The sequence below is a fragment of the Dromiciops gliroides genome, chromosome 2 (assembly GCF_019393635.1).
Source record: "Dromiciops gliroides isolate mDroGli1 chromosome 2, mDroGli1.pri, whole genome shotgun sequence".
Taxonomy (NCBI): domain Eukaryota; kingdom Metazoa; phylum Chordata; class Mammalia; order Microbiotheria; family Microbiotheriidae; genus Dromiciops; species Dromiciops gliroides.
This window is the reverse complement of record NC_057862.1, coordinates 316,338,709-316,361,193: the sequence shown is the minus strand read 5'-3', so window position 1 is coordinate 316,361,193 and position 22,485 is coordinate 316,338,709. Positions and strand designations below refer to the sequence as shown.

Here is a 22,485-nt window from a genome sequence, read left to right as displayed (position 1 = left end):
ACATTGTGAAGAAATGCTGGCTCTTTGAAGAATAAAATATTAAGAACTCAGCAGTCTTAGAAAGCTTTGAAAGACTGGAAATAAGGGGTCTACCAAGTTATCTATGAAAGGAAGGCTGGATTTAAGATTCAGTGATGAAGGGGTACAGCCCAACCCACCAATTCCTTTGGCTCCATGAGCAGAGCATTTTGACAACCTCTGCATAATTCTAAATTGTAACAGTAAAGAAAGACAGTATAGACAGAAAGCTGGTAGTCATCTGATGTCTAGCCAACCCTTTCATTTGCCATTCAAATGCCAAGATTAGTGAAATCAGAAAGGTGTCCAGGTTCATGTTGAAAAGAGATGTGAATAGGGCAGCTATGTGGTGCAGTGGATAGAGCACTGGCCCTGGATTCAGGAGGACCTGAGTTCAAATCCGGCCTCAGACACTTGACACTTACTAGCTGTGTGACCTTGGGCAAGTCACTTAACCCCAATTGCCTCACCCCCCCCCCCAAAAAAAAGAAAAGAGCTGTGAATGAATATTTGGGGTTTCATGCCCCTGGAGGGAAGCCAACTATGTGTAACCTGTGCCAGTCCATGAATCTCAGGTTTCACATGCTGGCCCACTGCCTATTAATACTGTAGATGACTAGAGATGGGTTTTCAGTTCCATTGCTTCTCATATTACGCCAACCCAGTGATATACCCGTGGCATTCCTAATGTTAAAATGATTTCACACCAATTGCAGATTTTTCCATTGAGCATTCTTCAGATAAACAGATATTCATCTTCAGTGTCCAACTCCTTACTTAATTTATCCCAGGAAGAATAAAGTCACAGGACCTATGAAGGTTTAAAAAAAAAAGCTTTTAGACTCTAGGGAACATTTAATGTTGCTTTGCAACATTAGGTTTTCAAATCAATTAAAACCAAAGACATTTTTTTTTTCTGGCCTGGAGAATTTGTATTGGTTGCACTACTCTAAACTCTTCACATTTACCATTGTTTTCTATCCAAACAACTTTGGTTTCTTTACCTCCTCTCTCTGTCACTACACAAAAGAACCGAAGAATCTGACTTTGTCTGACCCTTAAAGGCTACATCTAGGAAAGAGCAAATAATGCACCACTGGGGAATAAGAAGAAATGTATTCCATTCTGTTTGAACTTTACTCTTGACCTTCAAGTGAAGTCAAGATTTACTAACTGAAGTGGATTGAGAACTTTTTACCCAATAGTACAACAATTCGGAAATTTACTCGCCTTATAAAAATCCAAAACTTAAGAATTTTCTCACAAACATTCCCATGAAAACCCAGTAAAAAAAGGTAACAAGCAAGAGAGGGAGCTGAATCATCCTTTGTCAATCTCCTTTAGGCCTAATGCCTAATTTCATATATGTATATCCTCATTTCCTTTATGCCCTAGGACATGAGCTAATTTAATGTTCTTGCCTTCTTTGTCTCACTGCTTGAATGAGTAGGAAGTCAACAGCTAAAATCCTATTGGTAAGATGGAGGATTTTAGCCCTTCCCCACCCCCCACCTGCAGTCTTACAGGATTCTCAAGGCTTTGCCATTTACCCTGCTACTACATATCTCCTGGCACTTCTACCTAATCTTTCCATGCACCCTAAGGCTCTGGAGGGGGACAGCTAGGTGCTGCAGTGGATAGAACACAGACCCTGAAGTTGAGAGGACCTGAGTTCAAATTTCAACTCAGAAACTTACTAGCTGTATGAACCTGGGCAAGTCACAACCCCAATTGTCTTTTTTTTTGGTGAGGCAATTGGGGTTAAGTGACTTGCTTAGAGTCACACAGCTAGTAAGTGTTAAGTCTCTGAGGCCGGATTTGAACTCAGGTCCTTCTGAATCCAGGGCCAGTGCTCTATCCACTTCGCCACCTAGCTGCCCCCCCACCCCCCCACCAATTGTCTTAAACATCCGGGGCCATCTCCAGTCGTCCTGATATACATCTTGCCACTGGTCCCAAATGGCCCTGGAGGAGAGAGTGAGGCTGGTGACTTTGCACAGTCCTTCCTCACTTAAATCCAATTTACTGAAAATCATGATATCACCCAAATGTCATGGTCCTCTTTGGGAACGAAGGACAAACAACAACAAGGCTCCTGGCCCTTGCCATCTGCCCTGCAACTGAATTTTTTTACGTGTATATTCTCCTCTCAATTAGAGTGTGAGCTCCTTGAGAGCAGGAACTGACTGTGCCTTTCTATGTGTATAATGCTTAGCACAGTGCTCAGTACATATTAAATGTTTAATAACTGTTCATTCATTCATTCATTCTTCATTTCATTTCATTCATTTGGGAGAACTCTGATAATAACCACCGCTGTGTCTTTTAACTGAAGCTTGGTTGGGAGTCTTAGCTGGTTCTCCCAAAACTTAATTATGATTCATTGTTCAGGTGGCTAGACTTAATGAAGACATTCTAGCTTTCAAGGAGACAATAACATTTATGCTTAGAAATAAGTTTCTCTCTTCCCAGGGTTCTGGCAACTCAACAACTGTGAAATGAGGGCCTGCTTGGCACAAAGCAAGCACTGCATCCAGCATTGTGAGAGATGCTTATTTACCAAACCTGGCCAGTTAGCTGCACATGTCTATTTGTTTCTTTAATGCCTCTCCTGGCGTTAGGAAAACAAAATTCCTTAAAAATAAATCAGAGGGGGCAGCTAGGTGGCGCAGTGGATAAAGCACCAGCCCTGGATTCAGGAGGACCTGAGTTCAAATCCGGCCTCAGACACTTAACACTTACTAGCTGTGTGACCCTGGGCAAGTCACTTAACCCCAATTGCCTCACTTAAAAAAAAATAAATAAATCAGAGGCACTATGTGGTCATCTCGATACTTTGCCACTTTAATTTGGTCTGAGAAGTTTGAGAGCAAATTCTTTTCATGTAGACTCTGCCTCCTCATGTCACTATTTTCCACTTTTTTTTGTCGGCAATAACAGGGGCCCCTTGTTTCCCATGTTTGTAACCTTGGGTTATCTTTGATTCTTCCCTCTCCTTTATCTTTCACATGAAATCAGTTCTTAGGCCATTGATTCCATCAGTGAAAACTCTTTTACATTTATCCTCTCTTTGTTAGTAACTTAATTCAGGTCATTACCACTTGCTTAGACTATTACAATAACCTCATCATAGGTCTGCCCACTTCCACTATTTCCCCAAGGCAATACAGCCTATATATTGTCGTCGGAATCACTTTTTTTTTTTTTTTAGTGAGGCAATTGGGGTTAAGTGACTTGCCCAGGGTCACACAGCTAGTATGTGTTAAGTGTCTGAGGCTGGATTTGAACTCAGGTATTCCTGAATCCAGGGCCGGTGCTTTATCCACTGCGCCACCTAGCTGCCCCCAGAATCACTTTTAAAAAATAGACCTGACCATGCCACCCCTCTTCTTAAAAAATTTTAATGGCTCCTTATTGTCCCATTGAATAATATTCAAGATCATAGTATTTCAGATTTAGAGCTGGAACAGACCTCAGATGCCATCTAAGTCTAATCCCTTAATTTTACAAATGAGAAAACTAAGTGACTGGCCCAAGATCACATAGGAAGAAGGCTTTAAAGGTGAGATTTTAACCCAGGCCCTCTTACTTCAGAGCCCTTCAGTGCTCTTTCCATTGCATTAAGTCCATTCTCTGCATAAAATTCAACGTTCTCCACAAACTGAAGTACTTTCAACCTTTCTAGCCTTGTCTCATATTCCTCTCTTTCATATTCTCTGTTCCAGAAAAACCGGACAATTCTGACCTATTCACAATGCTGTATTCTCACACCTTTGTGCCTTTACTTAGATTGTTAGGTCCTATGCCTGGAATACATACTCCCTTCTCATCTTTTTCTGGTGTTGCACTTCTACCTCCTCAGGAAGACTTCCCTGATTCTCCCAGTTAGCAAACACTGCCTTCAGACTCCATCACATAGCATTTTGCTTTCTAACTTAAATACACTCATTATTTAGTACAGGTGTGTTGGTGTCATTTTTTCTTCCTTTTGGTCTAGACCCATAATTTCATTAGTATAGGGAACTCTAGGTGAGGGAACTCCCTCTACTAATGTAACTTAGAGACTTAATCTTGCCTGGAATATTGAGAGGTTAAGTAACCTGTCCAGAGTCACAAAGCTAGAATATATAAAATAGAAGACTTGAATTAAGGTCTTCCTGATTAAGTATTACTGCTTCTCATTGCTATCATATGCTCTACTAGGTTGTAAGCTTTGATAACAGACTTATCTAAATTTTGCATCTACCCAGCATTAGTACCAGCACCAACACATAGTAATAATAATGATAATGGAAATTAAGATTTGTAGCACTTTAAGATTTACAAAGTACTCTACCTATGCTATCTCATTTGATCCTCACAACAGCTCAGTAGTGTAGGTGCTACTATTCACTGAAGCAGACAGAAGTTAAATGATTATCCCAGGGTCACAGAGCTAGTAAGTATCTGAGGTAGGATTTGAACTCAGGCCTTCCTGATACCAATTTCAATACACTATGCACTGTTCTACCTAGCGGCCTAACATATAGTTGATGACTGATACATTAATAGGAAGCATTCAAGCTGTCCCTGACATATTATTAGTACTTACTGCTTTTTCTTTTTCTTTTTTTTACAAAAAATTAAAATGTCATTAGAATCTGTAATGATTGATGAATTATCCTATATTCTAATGATCTCATATTTTGAAAAAAATTACTTTTTCAGTTAACAAGAATTTATTTCCCTCCCCCAAACATACATTGGAAAAGAAAAACCAAAAACAAAGTGCTTAGGTCAAATATGTATAGTCAGTCACAACAAATTCTTGTCTTGGCTATATTAAAAACTGTTGTGGCAATTAACAGTTATTATTCTATATATTTAGTCTATCACCTCTTTGTCAAAAGGCTGGTCACATTCTTTATCATCAGCCCTCTGCAATCAGGCGGTTCATTGTGTTTATCAGAGTTCTTGAATCAGGAAGGGACTAAATAAAATCACTGCACATGAAGGAAATGGAATACTGTTGTGCCTTAATAAATTACTTGATTGATTGTACATAGTGGTTTTCTTCTTTTCTGTTTTTGTTTTTTTGTTTTGTTTTGTTTTGTTTTTGCAATGGGGTTAAGTGACTTGCCCAGAGTCACACAGCTAGTAAGTGTCAAGTGTCTGAGGCCAGATTTGAACTCAGGTCCTCCTGAATCCAGGGCCAGTGCTTTATCCACTGTGACACCTAGCTGCCCCCAGTACAGTGGTTTTCTATGTTCTTTAAATACTTCTGCAATATTCTCTTATACATAACACAAGCTGATGTTTCATGTGTCACTTGTTACCAACTTGTAAGCTCTCTGAGGTTCCATCAGGAACCATGGCAGTCTTCTTCCTTGTCCTTCACAGTGGTGCCCGGCACACAGAAAGTGCTTGCTAAGTATTTTTTGATAGATGAATATACTTTTAATGTGGAGATGACCATCTGTATGTTCACTTTGAAACCTGAGCACCTGATAATCAATTTTGGCTTCAGATCATTGTTTTAGCATGAGAGAATTATTCCTCCAAATCTACAAGGCCTTTTATAGTTTCTACATTTGGAAACGAGGAGGAAAAACAAAATGCTATGGAATTTCTGAGACTAATGAAGGAAGAAAGTATATATGAATAAGCATCCAGATTAAACTGTTCACTTTATAAAACTGAAAGGCCAACAGTGAATAGTTAGAAAATGAGGGTCTTCCCAAGGCTGACTGTATAATAGTCATTAAGAGCTCATCTTGTTTATTCTAAGTATTTAGCATATTAAGATGGGAATATTGTTTATTTGTTTTTTCAGAACACAACACCATGGGAAGCTGAAAATCCTGTTGTCTGCAGGACAGCTCTCTGGTCATTTCCATGGCATGGATACTTCCCCTGGATTTCTCAGAGCACTAGTCAGGATGAGATGACCAGGGCTAAAGTTAACAGAAATAATTAAAACAGGAAGCTACTAGATGACATACTTCCTTCCCCACCCTATAACCCAGCTGGACTTCATCATCTTCCTCCTCACCTTTGAGGCCTCCCCAGCAGTAGCCATGTTACCATGATATCTGTGGGTAGGAAGTTTTTCCCCACAGGGACTGTTGTCCCTGGTTTTGATATCTCTCCAGGCCTTCTCTGAATTGGCCCTAGAAAGTGGATTTGAAGGTGCCTTTTTGTGCTGTTTGCCCCAGGTATGTTTCCTGACATTTATTCTTGCCATCAGAGATGTTCTCCTGGGAGTTTTCACCCTGATAAGCTAGAAGCTTTAGCGTTTTTGACTGCCATGTAATTTTCATTCCACTTAATTTTTTTTTTTTACTTTTAACTTTCATTCCACTAAAACCCCAAGATTATTTTCATCTATGAACCTTCTTCATAGCCACACCAACCCCATCTTTTACTTACATTTTTATCACTAATGCAGTATTTTACATTTATGTCTTTTTTAAAGCTTAATTTAGCCTGTTGAGAACTTCTCAGATCCTGAGTGCAATCCAATCTATTATATTCCTCCTAAGTTTGTGACATTTGCATGCTTGAAAAATACCATCCACTTCTTCAAATGAGTCATTGCTAAACATGTTAAAGAGCACAGGACCCAGTATGGGTCTGTGGGACACTCCACTGGAGAACTCCTTCTGAGCTGACATTGAACCATGAACAATTACTCTTTCAGTCCAACTATTATCTATTCCACATTTCCCCCAGGGCCTAGAACATTGCTTATGTACACAGTAGGTACTTAATTTGTTGAATGAATGAACCCTGTTGAAAACAAAGGTTGAAGTTTTCAAAGACTCCAGTGTCTCCTTTTTCCTCCTCCCCCAATGGCTAAAAAGGAATTCAAAATCAAAGTAAAAAATAAGATTCTAAAAAAGCAACCCGACTTATAAATAGATTTTGCTGAACTGAATATTTGGAAATTTAGTTTCTTAAGCTTAAAAATAACCTTCCCTTCAAAGTCTCTCCTCATCTCATTCTGACAGTTCTGTTTCTTCTGAAAGTTGTTGCTCCATCTCTTTCTATCTGTGACTGACATGTTCTTTTCATATGGTTTATTTATCCCCTTTCCCATTAGCAACACAAAGCATCAACCCAGGGGATCTGCGGTGCACTTCTGCAGAAATATCTTAAGTTTCAGCCAGAGCCTCTCATTAAGGCTGCCTTTCCAGGTTCAGGTTTGATTTCTGTTGATTTCATCATGTAAAGGGCCCTGAATGGAAACAATTCTTACAGCTGTCAAGTTGGCTTAAAGAGTCAGGTTAATTTGTAAGGAAAAGATTTTAGGATAGTATTGATTGGCCCCTCAGCCTCAGGTCCAGCAGCAGCCCAACCCTTAGCATTCTAAAATAGCCCTAATCAAGTCAATCCCACTGGCAAAGATTTCAATAACACTAATGAGAATGCCCCAAACTGCTTTTGCAAATAAATGCCTTTTGTCCTTCTCTTCCCCAACTCAGATCCCTGTGTTTCTTCCCATGTCTGTAGCACTTGCTTGTCCACCAGTGACCTCATTCGTGTAATTGGCTTGCTTCCGTGTGTGTCATCACAAACCTCTTGTTTTCTAGCTTTTGATAATCATTGACATGCTAAGTAGAAGGATCTTATAGAAGAAGATGAGAGTGTGGGCTGTTTGGGAAATTGAATTCCTTCTTATGGGGATTCTACTAAGTACAATTTAGAGCTAGGGAAAGAGCAGGCAGGCAGAACCAGAAATAGCCTGCTGGAAGAGAAAGTCTGGGGAAGGAAAACTGTTTACTGAATTTCAACATGAATGATCCAGAATGAGATAGCAACCTTAACTCTTGTTCCAGGTTTTTCTAGTCATGCCCAGTTGCTCTTGCAGCTGAGGTAACTTCATTTTCTTTCTTTTCTTTGGGCAGAATAAAGATATCCTGAAATTCTCCCCTTTGGTGCTCCCCTGCCCCCACCCCCACCCTCGACTTTCTGCAAAGCAGTCCAAAGTTGTCTTAACCCCTTTTCTTTTCTTTTCTTTTCTTTTCTTTTCTTTTCTTTTCTTTTCTTTTCTTTTCTTTTCTTTTCTTTTCTCTTCTCTTCTTTTCTTTTCTTTTCTTTTCTTTTCTTTTCTTTTCTTTTCTTTTCTTTTCTTTTCTTTTCTTTTTGCAGGACAATGAGGATTAAGTGACTTGCCCAGGGTCACACAGCTAGTAAGTGTCAAGTGTCTGAGGCTGGATTTGAACTCAGGTCCTCCTGAATCCAGGGCTGGTGCTTTATCCACAGTGCCACCCGCCCCCATCTTAATCCTTTTTCTTAAGGCCTTGCCATCTGCACTGTGTTCAGCAGAACATTTACAAAATAGAGATTCTCACCCCATTTTCACACTATGAGCTCACCAAAACTTTCTTTATCCAACCAACTATTAATAAATCACAGTCATTTACGTATTTATTTGTCCAACTATGTAAAGCATAGATTAATACATGGTGGCCACAGAAAAAGGTGAAAGGATGGATTAAAGTGGGCAGCAGACTATAAGAGAAAGAAAACTATTGCTAAGCAGTTATTAGACAAAGGATATAGGTGAGGTGATGTCCTCACTGGAAGTTTTCTATACTGATACAATCACAGGTGGGCTCCCCCTTCCTCAAAAAATGCTTCAGAAGATCTAAGATTTAATCAGTGAGAGGGACTCCCCTTTCTCCACTGGCAAATTGCAGCACTGGGATGCTCTAAGCATGCTTATATGAATCACTGTGGCCAAAAGAATTTATCCCTCTAGTAACCCCACCCCTTTCTGATGGAGAACCTCTCCACACTTAGCTAGGTTGGTGCTTGGGTGATAGGCTTGGATTCCATCAGGGTCACTGGGTCCATTCCCAGCATTCTGATTTGATGGTGTTCTGCAGCTTGTGCCTTTTCATGATGCCAGGATGATACATCAGGGGATGTCATTAGTGGTTAGACTGTTGAGGAATCTTGCAATGTGGCCTTTTGGCAATGTTTGACACCTCTGGTTAAGACTATCAGAGCTCAGAACAGCCCCAGGCACTGAGAAATTAAATGCTTTATTCAAGGTTACAGCCTAGTGTTTATCAGAGGCTGGTTTTTAACCCAGGTCTTTCTGGCTTCCCGGCTAGTTCTCTCTTTGGTGCCCTACTCAATCTCTCTACATAAATGGAAGGTGTACATAAAACACTTTGTAAATCATAAAGTGTGGCATAAATGTGGTATTGTTGTTATTGGTGACCGATTCAGTTCAGTCATTTCTAGTGGGGCTTCAGAATCTGAGGACTGTCTTTCAGTTTCTGTTGGTTCAGTAGCTAAAGCACAGCAGCCTGAGAAAATATTCTGAGACTCTAATCCCATCTCCAGGATGAAGGCTGATAAACCCTGTACCTGGTATAAAATTCCTTAATGATGTCCCTGTTGCTTCAGATTTGCCTCCTCTCCTGGCTTCCTCCCACCAGGAACAACACTGCAGGCCTTGGAAGCATGAAGAGCTTTGGCCCTCAGATGGGTCTACTCCCAATATAGCTGTTCTGAGGCATATTTGTAGGGGAATACTCTTCCCTTGTTCATGAAGAAAAAAAAAAGGGGGGCAGCTAGGTGGTGCAGTGGATAGAGCACCGGCCCTAGAGTCAGGAGGACCCGAGTTCAAATCTGGCCTCAGACACCTAACACTTACTAGCTGTGTGACCCTGGGCAAGTCACTTAACCCTCAATTGCCTCACTAAAATAAAAATTAAAAAAAAAAAAGAAAGAAAGAAGAAAGAAAAAAAAGTCCCTAATACAGAGAATAGTGTCTCTATTTATAAAGGACATTTAAAGATAGCTTCTTGGGACATTAGATTGTGAGCTCCTGGAGGTCAGGAGCAGTCTTTTGGCCTCTTGTATCCCCAGCACTTAGCACAGTTCCTGGCAAATAGTACATGTTTAATAAATGTTTACTGACTGATAGAAAAGTGAGGCAGATTAAGATGCACCACAGAGATACAAATACAGACATCTCTTTTGGTCTCCAGCTTTCCCACTCATTTTTATAGGTTATCATGAAGTTGATGCTCAGTCTGCCGAGGCCTACGCCACATAGTATTCTCAGAGGCCTGTGTTCTAAGCACCTCTTTTTTCATTCATTCAACCTGCCATTTCTTACCTGAAAACTTCCCCTCAAGCACTTATCCTGATGTAGTGCAAAGCTCACTGGATTACAGATCAGAAGATTCCAATCTGAGGCCTGGCTCTGTCACTGGCTAGCTCCTGTAGATGTTGGGCAGCTCTCTTCACCTCTCTGTCTTAGTTTCCTCCTCTGGAATTTGGAACTTAGACTGTACAGGGAAGTGTATAGAGTGCTCTTGGGCTCAGAGTTAAGAGGAAAGCCTAAATTCAAATGCTGCTTTTCACACTGGGCAAGTCTCAGTTTTTATATGCCTCAAGCAATTCTGGAAGATTCATGTCCTATGCCACAGATAGGTCTGTATTGCTATAAAGTCAGAGATAGATTGTGATCTGTGTTTTGGGAGGGCATTCCCATACCTGGAGTTTCCCCATACTGATGAAATCATATATTCATGAAATACTGGAACAATACTTATACTGCATACCTGATGGGGTTTATTATGTCTGAAAATGAGATAATATATGTGAAAGCAATATCTTTTGTTCTCCCTTTTCATCAAAGCCAGTCAAAACTCTGCATTTGTAAGGGATTATTATTATTATTGTAATTAAGTGCAGTGATTAGCCTAATAGCCTATCATTTCTTGGTTAGAATTCAAAGTATAGGTCAGTAGGCTAAAAGATTTTTTTTTTGGAATTTGTGTTTCTGCATGAATCTGGGGAAAAAAACAATACCACGTATGAGGCAAACAGATGGCTTTATACTAAAACAAACAAACAAACAAACAAATCCCTTCATCTCAAGCAAATTGTCCTTCCAGGATTCATTCCAAATGCGTCATGCAGCTGCAAGGAAGGAGTGAATTCTTCCAGTTTTATCTTTTCAGCAAAATGGGTTCCACATAGTTCTTCTGAACTGCCGTGACACACTGTGCTGGGAGATCTGATGACCCTTCCCCTTAGCCAAAGGAGTTAATGGTCTTTATCTTCAGGCTATAAACAAAATGACCTAGAAGCAGCAAAACTGCTGACCCATCATCCAAACAAGCAAAGAAACAAAGATGGAACCCTATAGACAGTCAGTTCACTAAACACTTGGGTCACTACTGGGCTTTGCTAGGCCTTTGCTGTTCTGACTGTCACTGCTGCTAAGCACCAAGACATCCAGAACAATGAGGAGCTAGGGCAGGCTTGTGCTGTGAGAAGCGGGGGAAGGGAAGGAGAGGGATGCTGACCCATCTTGTTGAACATGATTGCTCTCACACCTGCTGAGCTTGTGCCAGAGGGGGTAGTGAGGCTAGGGGAGGCCCACATATTATGATGCCTGAAAAAAAAATTCTCTAAGAACAGCAGGAAGGAAACGGCAGTTGCTGCCCAGAGCCAGCACTACAACTGTTTGTCAGGCAGAGGGCAAACGGTCAGTAAAGATGGATGGCACTTGGAAAGGTCGAGTTCAGTCCATGGTGACCAGATGCAAATACACCTAACATTCTGGATAGATGTGTTGTACCAAACTTTATGGGTGGAAGGAAGAAAGGAGTCCTTGATCACTGACCTTACCAGGCAAACTATTCTGCACTCAGCCTTTTCAGTGTTTTCCATTGTATAGGAAGAGAATAATGTGATTTCTGGTGTATGTGGTGAGGAGGGATGGGGTGGGAATCTGGACCTAAGATTTCAATGGTGTGCGGGAACCTTTTGGTGTAGAGATTTCTTCCACCAATGCAGGCTGGTAATTCATTGGTAACTTATAGTACAGTTATCCCTTCTACATCGTGACTTTCCCCATTGTGATTTCCATATATCGTAGGTAGGCATAAGAAATTAAATGGGAATTTTTGGAGGAGTTTTGCAGAAGTTACAGATGACATCCAAGAGCCAGCAGACAACACAGAGCCTATGATCAAATACTTAACCCAAATTTTACAATAAGGTACTGTTTACCCCATAAAAGAAAAAAGAAACAATTTAGACTTCTCTGGTATAAAGGAAGGGCCAAAAAATTTTACCCAGATTTTCCAGATCTCAGGGGCACCATGCCCCAACCCCACCCAGCAATGAGGAAGGGATAACTGTAATTAAGAGCTGCCTAGCAGACTGAATCAGTCAACAAGCATTTATTAGGCACTATGTGCCAGCACTGTGCTAAGTGCTGAGAATACAACCAGAGGCAAAAACTCAATCTCAGTTCCCAAGGAGCATACATGGTACTGGAGGAAACAACATGCAAATAACTGTACAGACAAGATACACACGTGTATATATGTGTGTGTATTTGTACATGTATGTGTATGTATACATGTATATGCATACACACACACAGTGTTCATGGAAAGTAATCTCAGAGGGAAGGAGTAGGGAAATGAGGAAAGTGTCATTTAAGCTAAATCTTTTTTTTTTTTTTTTTGAGGGGCAATGAGGGTTAAGTGACTTGCCCAGGGTCACACAGCTAGTAACTGTCAAGTGTCTGAGGCTGGATTTGAACCCAGGTACTCCTGAATCCAAGGCCAGTGCTTTATCCACTGCGCCACCTAGCTGCTCCCCATTTAAGCTAAATCTTGAGGGAAGCCAGAGAAGCAGGGAGCTGGTGGTGAGAAAGGGAGGGCACTCTGGGCAGGGGACACAGTCAGTGAAAAGGCATGGTCTTTGGGAGCTGGAGCAGTCCAGGAACTGCAAATAGCCCAGTGTTGTTAGCTGAATGTCAGAGGAGTAAAGTATAACAAGTTTGGAAATACAGAAAGGGACCTGGTTGGAAAGAGCTTTAAATGCCAAACAGAAGAGTTTATATTTGATCCAAGATGAAATGGGGGGGCCACTGGACTTCTTTGAATAAGGGGAAAGTGACATGGTCAGACCCATGCTTGAGGAAAATCATTTTGGTAGCTGCCTGGAGGATGGGTTAGAATAGGGAGAAACTTGAGGAAGCAAGGCCGATTAGGAGGCTGTTGGGATAGACCAGGTGACAGGTGGTGATGTCCTGTACTGAAGAGGTGGTTGTGTGAATAGAGAAAAGGGAACATCTGTGAGAGATGCTGGGAAGGTAAAAACAAGATGGCAACAGATTGGGTGAGAGTGAGTGAGCCAGTCAAGGTTGCCAATGAGGTTAGAAGCCTGAGTGCCTAAGAGGATGATGGTACCCAATCTCCAGCAGGTCAGGTTCTGGACAGAGAATTACTGTTCATTACAGGAGAGAAGGCCCCACCTCTGTGAAACTCAGCAGCCACCTCTGTGAAACTCAGCAGCCACTGGGTTGCTCAATCCATAGGCTCTCAAGACCCAACTAAAAATCATGAAGCTCTTGAAAGAAAACATTTTTAAGGGACAGCTATTGGGACAACATCATAAAGTGCGTGAGGTGGATGAACCTAGATGCTGGATTTTTCTCCTCCAGGGCCTTTCCTCTCTAGTACTCTGTGCCCTCTTACCTTTTACCCTTCCCCCCACCCCCAACAACAACAAACTTGAGTTCATTCCCCTTCCTCTCTTCATACAAGCCAAGGTGTAAGTGACTAATCACAGATTCAAACATTACCTCTCTTCCCAGGGGATAGTTGCTTTTTAACCAGGGACAAAGCTTAGCCTAAAAAGGATGAAGCTCTTTAGCTGAACCTCTTGCATTTATCATAATCCTTCTATTATAATTATATGCATTCTTCTCTCTCTCTCCTCTCCCCTCAGAATGCAAGCTTCTTCAGAAACTGATCAAGGTCCATATTGGCATCTTCAGCCCTTAGCATATAGCTGAGATCCTTAATAAATGGGTGTTGGATAGAATGATAGAATCTATTTGAAGACTTAACTTAATGGGAGAAGATATTTGGGGACTTGTCTTAACATTTCTTGGGCAGCTAGATGGCACAGAGGATACTGCACCAGGTCTGGAGTCAGGAAGACTCATCTTCCTGAGTTCACATCTGGCCTCAGACACTTACTAGCTTTGTGAACCTGGGAAAGTCACTTCACCTTGTTCATCTCAATTTCCTCATGTGTAAAATGAGCTGGAGAAGGAAATGCAAAAACCTCCTTCTAGTATTTTCAGTCTATTTTTAAATAGAATCAGATGAAGGGGTTAGTTAACTCAATGCTTAGAGAAGAGAACTCAGAGGGGCCTTGCCAGGTTGTACAGAGATAAAATACCTTTGGTATGTCAGAAGTCACTGTAGACCTACCCATAATTCCTACTGGGAAGGCAAATCTGAGGGTAGGGTGATTGAAAAGCTATTTTGTCCCCATCCCCCCTGTATCTAACACCATCCCCTATATAGTGTTTACTAGGATGATGTGTTCCTAGAAGAAACTGCACTGTAGGATGCCATGCTATGTGACTAGTTTGGAAGATATCAGCTGTGCTTCTACTAAAGCAGTTACTTTTGTAACTTCAGCAAAAATAAATTAAAAAAAAAATTTTTAAGTGAGGCAATTGGGGTTAAGTGACTTGCCCAGGGTCACACAGCTGGTAAGTGTTAAGTGTCTGAGGCCAGATTTGAACTCAGGTATTCCTGACTCCAGGGCCGGTGCTCTATCCACTGCGCCACCTAGCTGCCCCGAGCAAAAATAAATTTTTAAAAAATCAGTTGAATTGGGTGTTTCGTGTGATGCAAGACAAAGTGCCAGAGGATTTAAGTGTTTTTCCCCTTGGGTTGTTTTGGGGTGGGGCAGCACAACCATAGACAGCTCTGTTAAGAGAAGGCCTTCTTAAACATTTTATGTGTCTCCTCCCTGAAAGAATTATTGTCCTGGCCCTGCCTGTTCAGGATCTGGAATATCTCTGTATCGCAACTTGCTCAATGCATGTTTGGGTACAGGACAGGAAGCAAATACTCTGAGACTTACAGGGTGTTTTCAATCAAGGAATATCCAAGGGCCAATTTACATGGTGAGTCTAATGGGCAGGGGCTGCTGTAATTCTATGTTCTTCTTGGCATCCAGATTCACCTTCAAATACCACTTTACCAAGCACCCATGGTGTTTAGGGCTCAACAAATGCTAAATAATAATAATTAAACCTACTGTTAATATAAAGCCTTCACCATGTTTCCCTGGCTCAATAATCTGGGTTATCAGATTTAGCTTCCATATTAGTTAAACAATTTAACAAGACTCTTCACCTGTCTGGCATGGATTGTATTACTTCCTTTATCTCCTTCCATTTTCTACCTTCCCTCACTATTGTGGCCAAGTGACTTTATATTCTTCTCCCTTCTCTAACTACAGACTACATCCCTCTTTCCCTAACAGCTATTGTGAACTCCTCCTCCTTCCTTCCTTCCTTCCTTCCTTCCTTCCTTCCTTCCTTCCTTCCTTCCTTCCTTCCTTCCTTCCTTCCTTCCTTCCTTCCTTCCTTCCTTCCTTCCTTCCTCCCTCCCTCCCTCCTTCCCTTCTGTCCTAGACTGGGGGTGAGGACATCTAGATTATAGTTCTGTATCAGCCACTAACTAGCAATCACTTAACATTTCTGGGCCACAGTTTCTTAACTTGCTAATTGGTAAACAAAAAAAGCCTGTACAATTTGCCTTCTAGAGCTGTGTGTGTACACACACACATATATATACACACACACACACACACATATATATATATATACACACACACATATATATCACTTTTTTTTTTTTGCGGGGCAATGGGGGTTAAGTGACTTGCCCAGGGTCACACGGCTAGTAAGTGTTAAGTGTCTGAGGCTGGATTTGAACTCAGGTACTCCTGAATCCAGGGCCAGTGCTTTAACCACTGCGCCATCTAGCTGCCCCTATATATCACATTTTGAAAGGTGGTAAGTGTCATACTACTGCATGGTAGCATTATCTTTTTGAAGTTAAATAACACTCCCTCTCCCACTTCTGATATTTTTTGGAGAATAAACAGAATACTGACCCTTTGTGTGTTCGCATAGGGAGTCTCCATTTCCAGGCAGGACAATGCCCGTATGAAAGGAAGACAAGCCAGCACACAACAGAAGCCTACATTTTCCCCATTGTTCTTCTAGGAGAGGACAGAAGTGACCCTGGGGGACTGGTTCAGGGCTCTCTAGAAAGGTACAAGAAGAGGTGAGACTCTCAGAAATTGAATCACCATGACACCCTTTTAAATTGTGGCAGACTATTGATAGCCTCCTTCTATTTGGTCTCCCTGCTTCAACCCTCTTTCCATTTTAATCTGTCCCCTACATAGCCACCAAAATGATTTTCCTAATAAAGCACAGGTCTGACCACAAAGACAGGCAGGAGATGCACAGTGGAGACAGAATGTTTAAGCATTATTCACCTCTTTTGGCTTTAGGAATAGCCGTACCAGAGATTCACTTGCTGGGTATGATGGCTAAGTCAGAGGCAGGGAGTATTGGAGGCATGGGCTTTGAATACTTTGGTTTTCTCCTGTGGTCTGTCTGTTGCCCAGAATGGGAGCCACTTCGATGGACAAATAAAGTTGTCATCTCTTGGCACAAAGGACCTGTTTCTGCCTGGGATGCTTTGGAGGTGGCCCCTGGCTCAGGTTTGCCAGAGGTAGAATGGAAGCTGTGGTGTTTGGGTGGAGGAGGGCTGTAGTTCTGAAATCTCACCGTTTTGACTTGCTGCAATGAAAGACAGAACAAAAGGTTATTGGTGAGTTGGAGGAGTGTTGGATATAAGAAAAACAGAAACTCTGTAAACAAACTCTGCTCATTTCTGTCCTTGGGGCTTGGTTGCTGCTGTTCATCTTGCTTGGTACACTATCCACCTGAATCCTACCCACCCATCCTCTGACATGCAGTTAGGTGATGTAGTTTGGTAGCGCACATGGTGTCAGAATGACTAGAGTTCAAATTCTGTTTCAGATACATACTAGTTGTATGACCCTGAATATGTCTCTCAACCTTTCTGAGCCACAGTTTCCTTATCTGTAAAATGGAGATAGTCATAGCATTTAACTCACAGGGTTCTTATGAGGATCCAATGAATGCTTTGTAAGCCTCTGTGGAAATGCTAACTACTAGTCCAAAATATGAATAATTATCAGTCCAAACTCCTTTTCTAAAAAGTTTCATTTGGAATTAAAAGTCTTGAAGACTAGAGAAAGTCAGAATTGGAAGGCTTCTCAAAGTCATTTACTCCAACCTGCACCTGAGTAAAAATCCTCTATATTCCTGAAATCCAACCTCCACGTGAAGATTGCTTGATGATATCTCTCAGGAAATATATGGTCAGAAATTGTTGGCCAGTCACTTACTGAGTGAAAAAAATCATAGAATGGACAGCCCCAGTGTTGCAATAATACCCATGAGATATTAAGGTTCCTAAAGGCAAAGCTCAAGCTTCTCCAATAACATGTGAGCAACTTGAAGGCCAACATAGTTTCAATTCTGTCTTGGTATCCCCAGGGCCTGCCACATAGTCCTAATAAGTGCTGATTTATTGACTGAGTCGCTCCTTTTCTGAGGATTTATGTGAGGGCATGGACAAGATTCACATAGGATAAGAATGAATCTATACCAGGGGAGAGTGTACCCACTTTAATAATTCAACTGAAGACAAAAATGTCACAGTGCCTTCCCTCAAGGAGCTTACACTCTACAGATCCACTGAAGTCCTGGAATTCTGACTGCTTTCTGAAGCCCTTTGCTTTGATGAAACAAACCTATAAGAGGCAGAGAGGATAAGGATTCTGGGAGCGGTTAGTGTGGATGCTGTGGGGCCTAGAGGATATCCCTGGTTTACTTTGCATTCCAGCCAAACTGGATCAGCAGCTATTTCTTGATCTCTGGCTCTTCTATCTCTGAGCATTCAAGTAGGCAATCCCTCCCCTCCCCCTACTCCCCCACGCCCTTGATACACTCGTTATCTCTGCCCTTTGGAATCCTTCTCCACCTTTTAGAACTCAGTTCATGTGTCCTTGCCTACATAAAGCCACCTTTTGATCAATTTCCCTCTTCTCTGGGCCGACTTATTAAGTAATTATGGCCCATCCTGTATCCTCCATCTCTCTCCTGTACTATCTCCACATTTAGAGTATAAATTCCTCAAGGCCAGAGCCTATGCTCTTAAATATACTCCATTATCACAGAACCTAGCACCGTGCTGAACAACTGAGGGTTGACTTGCTGACAGAGTTTTTTCAAAGGCAATGACTTCAAAGATGATGGAGCATTAACTTGCAACTGGAATCTCCCATATGTGTTGTGTCTCCCATTAGAAGGTGAACTCCTATAGAGTATGGACTATCTCTACTTTTCTTTTGTTATCCTAAGAATTTAGTATAGTGTTTTATACATAGTACAATTATCCCTTCCCTATTGTGGGGATTAGGGATACGGTGCCTCCACAATCTGGAAAATCTGCATAAAATTCTTTAGCCTTCCCTTTGTACCTTTCTGCCTTTGTAGAGGTCTGATTTTTTTTCTTTTTCTTTTATGGGGTATTTACAGTACCTTACTGTAAAGTTTGGGTTATTTGGTTATTTGCTCATAGGATCTGTGTTGTCTGCTGGCCTTTGGTTGTCATCTGCAGCTTTCCCAAAACTCCCCCCCAATTCCCATTTAATTTCTTATGTCAACCCAAATTATATGGAAACCATGATGTGGGAGGGATAACTGTATGTATTTAATGTCTATGTCTCCACACTGCTGCTCCCCCTCCCCCAGCTTCATGCATGCATTCCTGTGTCTGAGGGGAAGTGGCTATAACTAATGGCTAGGTCTCCTGATACAGTTGCCTGCCAGGGTCTGGCCTCCCTTGAACACCGTGGTCCAGTGCAGTGATTGTAATTCAGAAGGCAGTGATTATAATGCCCCCCCCTTTTTTTTTCCAGAGGAGGAGGCTACTGAAGGCTCTTTAGGTGGCAGTCTAGGGAGGCTTTATAGCAGGGATGATACTCTACTTGGACCTTGAAGTATAGCTAGGGTTAGGAGGCAGCTGGGAGATGGGAAGACATTCTAATCATTGAGTAATAGCATGAAAAAAAGTTATGGAGGCAGAAATGAACATAGTATGTTTATTTAGTTTTGCACATGTTCAATTCTTTAACTGTCCCCACTAATATTTTAGCCTCCCTAAGTCCCTTAAGATAGGACACTCTGGCAACAAAAATATTCAATTAATTCTGATTTTCCTCTGTCCTTGGCAAAACTTCTCACTTAACCTAGGTGAACAGATGAACAGGCTCCTCTCAAGGCTCCTACTCATCAGATACTCAATTATAATTGAAGTTTATTTGGTGCTTTAGATGAAGTGCTTTATATATAATACCTCACTTGAGCATCACAGCAGCATTATCATCCCTATTTGTAGATGAAAAAACTGAGGTTCAGGGAGATTAACCTAGGGTTAGTTACACAGCTAGTAAGTATCGAAACTGGAATTTAAGCCTAGGTTTTTCCGTCTTTGAGTCCAGGACTCTATCCACTATGGCATGCTGACTCTCACAGAGACTATAACGCACAATAGTATACGTGAGTGTGCAAGCACACACACACACTCACTCAGTCACTAAATGAAGCTTGGGTCACTTTGCTTGACAGAGTGCTTTGGCAGACATCTTTCTCATATAAGTTTACTAGTAGATCAGGAAATGATCCTAGCCTCATTAGCCTGAAAAATAGTCAGTGGTACAACCTTCCATATTGTTTACTAATTCCATCTCTTTATAACCTCATCTATCTTTTCTTTCACTCCCCCAGGTCATTAGGAAAGCACAAATAATTTGTCTTTAACAAATGAACTAATCCTAAGAAGTTTAGTTGAAAGAATTCTCGACTAGTTGACCTGGCTTATTCTAGTACTAACTCTCTCATTAGCTATTTATGTGACCTTGACAAACCACTTCAATTCTGTTTCTTGGTAGCCTCTACTGTTAAATGAAGAAAATAGCTGCTTTAGTATGCCTCTCTGGTTTGTTGTAAAGATCAAGGGAAATTATGTATCAACCAATGAATCAATCACTGAACATTATTAAATGCTTACTATGTATATGTCAAGCAGGGAAGCTACGTGGCACAGTGGACAGAGTTAGGCCTGGAATCAGGAAGACTCCTCTTCCCTGAGGTCAAATCTGGTATCAGACACTCATAATCTGTGTGACTCTAGGCAAGTCACTTAGCCCTGTTTGCCTCAGTTTCATTATCTGTAAAATGAGCTGGAAAAGGAAATGGCAAACCACTACAGTGTCCAGAAAATCCCAAAGGGGGTCATGGTGAGTTAGACATGATTGAAATGACTGAACAACACAACATGTGCCAGGCACTGGCACTAAGATATCACTAAGAGAACTTTGAAAAAATAGAAAGTCATCACAACCTGGCTCTTTCTTATTTTTCTTTTTTTCTTATTTTTCCAGTCTTATAATTACTTGTATGGTTCCAAAGGTTTGTCATGCTGGGGTGGGAGTGGGCATAAGCTCCCACTCTCTATAAAATGCTCCAGTAACAAGCGTCTCAAATAGCCTCTGACAGCCGAAGCCCAACTCCTGGCCTTCTCATGGCAGAATTGTTTCCACTAACAGGAGAAGGGGTGAAGGCGAATCACTGGCACCTTAAAACCAGTCACTTTGGGCAGGTGGGGCGCATTAGCCTTGGCAGGCAACCCGCCTAGGGGAAGGAAACCCTGATTTTAAACCTCTGCTGCCTTGCAGCTATACCCATATATGGGAGTTAACCCCGAGGAAAAATCAGGAGTCAGAGTCCCTTAGGCAGTTGGATGTTGGACGTCACATCCCTCTGGCAACTCCTGCGGCAGCACTGATGCTGAACTGTATTGGCTCTGCCTCTCCTTTGGATCCACCAATGTTGCAGAGAGAGAAAACCTGCTGCATGGGCAACAGGTTGTTTTCCATATTGATCTGCCCAGGCCAGTGCCCTGGAGAGGACACTCCAGCTACTCCTCATGGGGTAGATACAACATGGGATGTGGCAGTTACCGGTTATAAGTCACTCAGGAGCTGCAGCTCCCGTATCGAACTGCACAGCCACACTGTGGCCTGTGGCTCTTCAAGGCGCTGATCCATGGTCGTCTGCCACTGGTGGAGGCCTACTACTACTACTACTAGTAATTACTTGTTTCCATGCACCCTAAATTCAGTTAAACTGCTCTTCACATGATACTCCATTTCTTTTTACTGACTGTCCTCCATGCCTGGAATGCCCTTTCTCCTAATCTGAATCTGGTGTATTGTATTCAACTCTAGATGCCACTAGGAAGAATACAGAAGACAGCCATAATGGTGAAGGGTTTTGGGTTCATGCCATAATACCACCCTAGTTAGCCAGGTCCTCATTACTTCTTGGCTAGTCTATTGAATTAGGCCCCTCAATGGTTTCCCCCAACCCAGCTATTGCCCTCTACAATCTATCCTCTCCACAGCTGCCAAATTAACACTCCTAAAATGCAGGCCTTCTCATTTTACTCTTCTGATTAAGAAGTTTTTAGTGGCTTCCTATTGCCCATAGGATAAAATCCAAACTTCTCATTTTGACATTTAAAGCTCTTCATGATCTGACTCTAGGCCTCTCTTTCCAAGTACATTAAACACTACTTCCCTTCATTAGCTCCCTGCTCTGATCAAACTGACCGTCTTGCTGTTCCTCATGCATTACTTTCTCTCTCCCAACTCTGCATCTTTGCACATCTTTGTCCCCAGTGTCTGGGATATTCTACTTTATCTCCATGTCATGGAACCTTCAAGGCTCAGGTCAAGTATCCCTTCTTTCAAGAGGCATTTTTTGATTCTTCCAGTTGTTAGGCTTCCATCCATCACCCCATTACTGTGTATTCATTTTGTTTTATTTTATATTTGGAAGCAATCAGGATTAAGTGACTTGCCCAGGATCACACAGCTAGTAAGTGTCTAAGGACAGATTTGAACTCAGATTCTCCTGATTCCAGGGCCAGTGCTTTATCTACTGTACCACCTAGCTGCCCCATTAAAATTTTTTATATATCTTGCATTTACTTATCCATGAACATATTGCATTGCCCTTGTAGAATATAAACACCTTCAAGGCAGGGGCTGTCTGAGTTTTATAATTGTATCCAAGAATCTAGTGCTCAGTAGGTGCTAAATAAATATATGTTGATTGATAGTTCTACCTAAAGAGAAGAGAAAATGGAAGGGGAACATGAAAGCTATCTTCAAGTAAAATTGAAGAGTGATTAGGAGGAAGAGGAGGAGGGATCAAACTTGTTGCCCTAGGCACTGGATGGCACAGCTAGGAACAATCAGTTGATTCTCCCCACAAAGGAGAGAATTTGGGGGCAGCTAGGTGGCACAGTGGATAAAGCACCGGCCCTGGAATCAGGAGTACCTGAGTTCAAATCCTGCCTCAGACATTTAACACTTACTAGCTATGTGATCCTGGGCAAGTCACTTAACCCCCATTATACCACAAAAACAACAACAACCACCACAACAACAACAATA

At 41.7% G+C, this 22,485-nt stretch overlaps 1 protein-coding gene across 3 annotated transcripts in view; it reads right to left on the bottom strand.

Annotated features, from left to right (window-relative positions):
- Positions 1 to 507: 507 nt before the first annotated feature.
- SH3RF2 (SH3 domain containing ring finger 2) overlaps positions 508 to 22,485 on the bottom strand; it is a 170,564-nt gene continuing 148,586 nt past the window's right edge. Inside the window, exons 11-12 of one of the 3 annotated variants that reach the window (XM_043980358.1) lie at positions 16,363 to 16,669; positions 508 to 829 (exon numbers count right to left, since the gene is read on the bottom strand). In XM_043980358.1, the coding sequence (XP_043836293.1) occupies positions 16,397 to 16,669 (273 nt within the window). In that variant the 3' untranslated portion in view covers positions 508 to 829; positions 16,363 to 16,396. Of the gene's footprint in view, positions 830 to 16,291; positions 16,670 to 22,485 lie in introns of those variants that run through there. The other 2 variants (XM_043980357.1, XM_043980356.1) reach the window with 2 other exon arrangements.